Source organism: Strongylocentrotus purpuratus, unplaced genomic scaffold, assembly GCF_000002235.5.
Source record: "Strongylocentrotus purpuratus isolate Spur 01 unplaced genomic scaffold, Spur_5.0 spur5_contig_841, whole genome shotgun sequence".
In the NCBI taxonomy this organism is placed as follows: Eukaryota; Metazoa; Echinodermata; class Echinoidea; order Camarodonta; family Strongylocentrotidae; genus Strongylocentrotus; species Strongylocentrotus purpuratus.
The window spans coordinates 22,760-30,158 of NW_022145548.1; the positions used below are offsets into that span (position 1 = coordinate 22,760).

The window sequence follows — 7,399 nt, forward strand, 5'->3', positions numbered from 1 at the left end:
GAAAAACAACGAACTGTCCCAGGCACTATCATATTTGTTTAAGAAAAGAAATCAAGTTCACGACTATCCGACCCTACAGGCGTTTTCCTATCAACCTTCCTAGAACGAGAATACGCTTTGCTCAACATACCTTAATATATAAGGTCCCAAGTTCTGGAATTCTGTCGATTCTGTGGTTAAAAGGTCTGTAAGTTCATGTATTCAGAAGAAAATCGAAATGTCATTATTTGAATACATATTGTCATTCCTGATTCCTAACTATTTTTGTCTCCAAGCAGTATACTTTTGTTGATTACAATGAGTAAATAACAGTATATGGCCATGCCAACTATACTGTCGATATTATACTCATATTGGGAACAAACTATTGTTTCAATAAGTTGCAGATAATTATATATTCCCTTCCCTTTCCCTTTTTTGTGTAAGTAATTGTGAGTATCGGTTAATGAATCCCTATAATCTCTCTCCTTTCCCTGTTTTAGCTTGTATTTGTATTTTATAAACCTAACTTAAGTTAATTATGTCATTTGTAGTTTAAGGAGCCTATCCACAACAAGCTTTGCTTTTCCATAGGCTCCGTCACTTTATCTCAATTGTCTGAATAGTGTGTACCGCGGTATTGTATGTACATGAATATTATACTAATTTTTCAATATGTTGTACATACAATCTTTGTAAAATGAGATACTGTGGAAAGCAATAAACTAACTATCTATCTATACATTTCTAGCTGGTATTACTACTAAACAGAACACGTCACAACTTTTCCAAGAACCCACACCATTGCATCTTGTTACTCAATTTCCAAACAAACACATCTTCCTTACAGAGAGCCACGATATTTATATTCAGAAGAGACACTAGGTATGCATGTATACAATCTTAATGAGTCATTTATTTTTCTGACTACCAAGTAATCTGTATAAAAACACATCATCATTGTTATGGCATAAGTTTGCAAACACGTCACCTCTGACAGAAATGCTGTTCTATGACATATTGTTTGTTATACGTATGGGTACTCGCTGTTTCCTCAACATTTTACCAATGAAATAAGTATAACCGAACAAAACAAAACACGAACCCTTTACTCAACCACGAACAAAAAAGCATAGGCATATCAGCTGATTTCCTAAACTTATGATCTTCTTTGAAATAAAACAAACTTAGGTTTGTCTACTTCCAGTGGCGTATCCAGGACTGTAGCCGATGTGTGCCCCCTCTCTTTTAAAGGCACATAAAAATAGTTATAATAATTATACAGAGGTATATCATCTCTCTTTTAAAGGCACATAAAAATAGTTATCATAATTATACAGAGGTATATCATGGTGGTAAGAATTAACATCGACCCCCCCCCCCCCCCCCCCCCAATCAAGGGAGAAACCTGCTCTTCCTTATCGAATTTTGAATACACAATTACTACTGATATTTAACGACTGTCTGCGAAACATTAAAAACAAAGCAATACATAATCAACAATGGAAAATAAATATCATTAAAAAAAAAACGATGCGTAGACAAAAAAAGTGGCGTTTTTGTCATGAATACTGTCCTTAGGCCTCAAGTCACACCAACGACATCGGCACGAGATCGACTACGTACATGCCATCACAAAATGACACTACCCTCGGTCTGGGGGGGGGGGGGCGTTTCACAAAACTTGTCATCAGTGACAAACGACTGAAATCCTTGCTTCTGATTGGTTATCAACAGATTTGTCACTGATTTTTGTCATTTGGCATTCAAAAAAGGCTTTGTGAACCGGGACCCTGGAGTCAGGTTGGTGTGACTGAGGTATTACATATTTTTATAATCATTACAACTGTCCTTTACTGATGATGCAAACAGCCATGGCAACGTTGACGATGACCCCAATGACATGAGCTAGCAGGCGGGAGGGTTGCGGGAGGGGTGAGAGGTAGGCTATGGTGTGGAAGACTCGAGAGAATGCGAATGTACGGAAGAGAAGCGAAGCTGCATTGAAGGTAGGCTCTGTTGCTACGTAGAGCAAGCCCAATGCAATGAAAGGAACGATGTTTTCAAGATCGTTTACATGGCATCTGTAAAGGAATGAAGAAAAAAATCACACAATCTTATCCTAGGTCTATGTAATATAAGAATACGACCGCCCCTTCCCTTACTCTAGAAAAGGAAAATAAATTTACTCTTTTTACTGTAACCCCGCCCCTCTGCTCCACCCCGAGTTGCGAGAAACAGTTCCCGGGAAAATTGTCATGCTTTTTTCTTTTTTTGGGGGGGGGGGGGGGGTGAGTTGTACTAACCTCTACTTAAGTATAAAAAACAGTTAATTTTGTTTATTTTTTTAATAATAATAATTATCATTAATATTATTATTGCTATTATTGTTGTTGGTCCTATTATTATTATTTTCATTATTACTATAATCGTTATTATTATAATTGTTATTATTATAGTAGTAGTAGTAGTAATTCCTGTAGTAGTAGTAGTAGTAGAAGTAGTAGTAGTAGCAGTAGTAGTAGAAGTAGTAGTAGTAGTAGTAGCAGTAGTATCAGAAGTGGTGGTAGTAGCAGAAGTAGTAGTAGTAATATTTTATTTAAATAGAGAGAGATAAATAAAATAAAAATAAAAAGAAGAATATTGAACAGGTTTTCTTACCTTTTAAGTCTTTCTACATTTTGATCATCATAAATAGGTTTGAGTTTATTACTGTCGTCTCGGGCTAAGGCTAAGTCTTCATGGTTGGCAAATACCTGGAAAGAAAGACAGAAAGGAAGCAAAAAAGAAATAGAAAGAAAGATAGACAGAGAGTAAATAGCAAGAAAGAAATAAAGAAAAAAAAAACAACGTGAACTAAAATAAGCGTTTAATAATGTTTCACCCCTATAATATTACAGCTCGTTGCAATTATCGTAACATCAATAAGAATTCTTTAAAAGGTGTAATGCAATGGTTAGACGCAATAATGTTTATGTTATAAAACATGACATGAATATCGGCTCCCCTGTCTCACACACAAAAACAGAGAAATATATACATTATATTTTCGATATTTCATATTTACGTTGCCAACTTTTCAGCTTCTTTGAGCTAAATTTCACATCTCCAAATGGGTGTCGATTCGGTTAAAAATGGGCATGTGTGCCACGGGATGGGCCACCCACCGCTTTTGCCTGCAGTATGCCTTTACTGCACTCCTGTTTCTGTCCATCTTATAAGAAAGGGGGAAAATCCATTTTTTTCCCTCAAAATCATGAGACCCGTCTGCAAACCAATTTTAATAGGCAATTTCGGACTCTCAGTGGGAAGCGCATTTCTCGCAATTAACCAATTACCTGTAAGCATGCTATAATGCTCTTTATTCATTCACATTCTGTTTCGTGGCCGCAGTGATCTAATTTGCTTTGAATATAATGCACCTTCTTAGGCACTGTAATTGACCATTGACGAAAGGAGTGATTCAAGAATGTTCTAGAATAAAAGGACGGTCTATCATTCAGAATAATTGTATAAATATTTATTCTAAGCATTTATGGTTGTTGTGTACTAGGTAAAATTTGATCTCAAAAGAGGGGGGCGGGCCGTTGCGCCCCACTAAATCGGGGATAATAATTGTGATAGGTGACTACTTTTTTCATGAAACAATTAATTTCCTACTGGAACAATCACCATAAATAAAACATAGAGAACGCCAATAATCATGTAAACCCTAAGAAAATACTATAAGCATGATCCTGGCCACGTCATATTTATAGAATAAATATGTGCATCCAATAAGGGTTTCCGATATCATTATTAGTGTTTGTTTTCTAAAGCAGATAATGTATTTCAATTGGAGGAATAAGAGCCACATGCAACTTTCTAAACATCTGGGTAGGGACTCGAGAAAGTGGAACAAAAGAACCATTATATCATAGTACCCTCATTTTTAGTTATATGCTCAAATTTCAGACGCTAAACCCCTCAATATACCACGCGTGACTCACTCTGTGATCACACACACACACAAGGGCATCAGAGAATGATCACAGAAAGATACACCTGTATATTATGCTCTTATAGATAAGGAAAGTCATCAATACTATATGGTATTTGCATTCTACAGCCATGAAACACATTACAAATAACATAAAGGTAAAAATACGGTTAACTCCTCTATAGGCTACATTATGTTTGGAAAGAAAATTCACAATGTAGCTAGGCCTATACAATTTTTTTGATACAAACTTTGTACTATCATTTTTATTTTTACTGTGGAATTTCATTTTGTTATTGACAGACTCGACTAAGATATAATTTACCAGAAAACAGAAATAAGTATTTTGGAGAGACAAATCATTTCGATATTAGAATAATAAAGAAGTGTTATCAACTCTTCTTGTGTTCTTTGTGTTTTTTCTTGTTTGATGCAAGGTGTGATGTTTTCTTGGTTAAGTGTTAATCATGTGCAGATATTGTAAAATAGACTGAATAGCAAGCAATCGTGTGGCGACTTCAACAAAATGTATTTCATAAGTCATGTAGGCTTCGTCGCATTACAAATTATTACAAAGCATAAACGCAATAAATGATTGAAACATGAGTTAATTAGCAGTTGATCTGCTGTCTCCATCACTGTAGACTACTATAACTCGAGTGTAGAATTGTTTAGTACCCCGTCTTTTTTTTTACTCAACCAGAATTGTAATCGCACACTAGTACAGAGACGTTGACATTTTAATTCTAACCCATCATGGATATACTAATTAATAGGATACTACCGTACGACCACGCCCAAAGATAACTAAAGACTTTTCTGAAGTGCTATAAAAAGAGGCCTATTGAAAAGGGGGAACGAAGAATAGATAGCAGGATATAAGAGAAGGACGAATAACAGAAGATTACTGAGAAAGAAGACAAAAGGAAGAGAGATTGCGATCGATAAGAAAGCACACAAACCTCAGTTTTGGTCAGTATCATGAGTATCAGTAAAGAAATCTGAGAATATAAACCTGTACATACCTTATTTTGAAAACGGTATTTCGATGTCCAAATGCCGACTGCTAGCATCTTGATGATAACGATGGAAGTATAGGTCGCGAAAAGGCAGAATATTTCATTTTCAAATGAATACAAAGCTGCAGATGCCATGATTTCAGAATGTATAAACAACAACTGACCGACACAGTTAATTTGGCATTACACCTGGATTGTGGCATTCGACCTTTAGACAGAATACTATATACAGCAAGGGGGCTATTATATGAATGGAAAAGATGCAATAAGTGGGCGGGGAGCGTAGTCTGCACACACAAACCTTTGTGAGTCGTAATGCATAAGACGGGGTCTGAATTAGGAAACTGTACAAAGGCTGCGCTCAATAAGCACTGTACTTTAGCCCCTCTTCTTATTTAGAACAGCCAGAGACTGAACTAGTTGGCTATATGCTCAAAATTTTAAATAATTGAGATTAAATGTCAAACTATAGTCTGCTTTTAAAGACTACATAAAGGTAGGAAGTGGGAACGGTAACTGATTACGCAATACCAAGGTCCGGGTTAATCCATTTTGTGACGAGGGACGGCAACAAAAAAAGGCTAGTGAAAACTAAACAAGACGGGGGCCGTGTCTCGAGGCGCAAGCATATTTATAATTTAACTAATGGGAATGTGTTGTTTATGTATTTTTAATTGATTTATTTATTCGTTTATTAATCAATTAATCACCATTATTTTTTTCTTCAAGTATTTATTAATTCATTCGTTCATTCATTTATTTATTTGTCTTAATTATTTAGGTGTTGATTTATCCATTTGTCCCATATATGTGTGTGTCGCTCTCTCTTCTCTTATTCTTTGCACCCCTCTCTAATTTCTCTCTTTTTCTTTCCCTTTCTCCCAATTCCTCCTCCTCTTTCTTCCTCCCTCTCTCTCTCCTCACCCCCTTGTCTCTACATATGTGTGTGAATCTTTTGCTGTCTCTTCTCTAAGTTCTCTGTACATGAATGTTCTTCCATTGGATTAGTCCATGCCATGTATAACTACAAACCACACAATACGCAATTATAATTTAAATGGAATCTTGGATAAGGTTTATGCTACAGTCAAACCTGCTTTAGTGACCACCTGTCTGCAAGGACCACATTTTTTTGTTTTCCTTGGGTGGTCGCTATAGACAGGTTTGACTGTATTGTGAGTATAAATGGATCAATTATTTGATAATTTAACTCACATACCTTAGTTTTGTACCACTGTGGTACATTTTTCTTTTCATTTAAATTCCAATAGAAAAAATTATTAGAAGATTATGATACACCTATGAAACATTTCTAGCTGTTATTACTACTAAACAGAACACTTAACCACTTTTTCAAGAACCTACTATTGTATCTTCCTTACAAAGAGCCACAACATTCATATTCAGAATAGACAACAGGTATGTATACAATCTTAACGAGTCATTTATTTGTCTGACTACCAAGTAATCTGTATAACTATAAACACATCATCATCGTTATGACAAAAGTTTGCAAACACATCGACTCTTTAATCAACAGAATCTGCCAGAAATGCTGTTCTACGACACATCGTCTGTTAAGTATGGGTACTCGCTTTTCCTTTGCTTGCCTTTCGATGTGCAAACATACCATTAACCAAATTTAATGAACTGTTTAACCCTGGTACATATTTTGTGTGTTCAAATATAGTACCAACGGTTGTTGAAGTGTGAATTATATTGATATAAATATTTTATTCCTAAAAATAGCTTCATCTTTACTTTTCATCCCCGTTTTGATTTAATCAGTACTTCAAACCCATAACTGGTGTTTACAACCTTTTGTCATACACTCAAAATGTCCCTTGTATACAACGATGGGAAGGCATATATTTATAACAAAGGATACTCATATTACAATCCTTTACACATTGTATTTACACTGTATAATAGTAAGATTTATCAGATTAGTCAATGCAAAAAGGGGTTATGTACAAATATGATGTTTCACAGAAATTAATTTTAGTTTGACATTAACCTTTCTTCATACTAATATACTGGTCAGGGAAAAGTAAAATAAGAGCTGGATTTGGGGAGGGAGCAGTCCAATCCTTGGGTCAAGCAACAAATAAATTGATAAACACGACATTTTAGGATCATACCATCAGTTAAGAGTCAGAAGAGCATTAACACTCTAACTCTGGCTCAAAACAGGGGAGGGTTTCACAAAGACTAAGATCGACTTTAACATATACTGCCTATAGAACTTTTTTCCTTCTTCAGAATTTGAGAAATTGTCGTTTTATTTGCATATCAGATCACAGAGGGAAAAACTGAACATGTGTGTGCCTGGATGTAAGTGAGAATGGATTAAAAATATGTTGCTTTGATACCAAACAATAAATACTTCCAAGTACCAGTAAATGCAAATATTTGAAGGCCT

The 7,399-nt window shown here is 35.4% G+C and overlaps 1 protein-coding gene across 1 annotated transcript; it reads right to left on the reverse strand.

The window, feature by feature from the left end:
• Positions 1-867: 867 nt before the first annotated feature.
• LOC587704 (microsomal glutathione S-transferase 1) lies at positions 868-5,205 on the reverse strand. Its single transcript, XM_003729048.3, has 3 exons — positions 4,984-5,205; positions 2,641-2,735; positions 868-2,063 (listed from the first exon to the last, which is right to left on the reverse strand). The coding sequence occupies exons 1-3, from the start codon at positions 5,110-5,112 to the stop codon at positions 1,820-1,822; spliced, it is 468 nt and encodes a 155-aa protein (XP_003729096.1). The 5' UTR covers positions 5,113-5,205; the 3' UTR covers positions 868-1,819.
• Positions 5,206-7,399: the final 2,194 nt, after the last annotated feature.

What these genes read in the sequence shown, in the direction of transcription:
- LOC587704 (XM_003729048.3), bottom strand. Translation starts at nt 5,112, where the DNA reads ATGGCATCTGCAGCTTTGTATTCATTTGAAAATGAAATATTCTGCCTT. An exon ending in AATACCGTTTTCAAAATAAG is followed by an intron (nt 2,736 to 4,983) that starts GTATGTACAGGT and finishes CTTTCTTTCCAG; the next exon opens with GTATTTGCCAACCATGAAGA. An exon ending in AATGTAGAAAGACTTAAAAG is followed by an intron (nt 2,064 to 2,640) that starts GTAAGAAAACCT and finishes ATTCCTTTACAG; the next exon opens with ATGCCATGTAAACGATCTTG.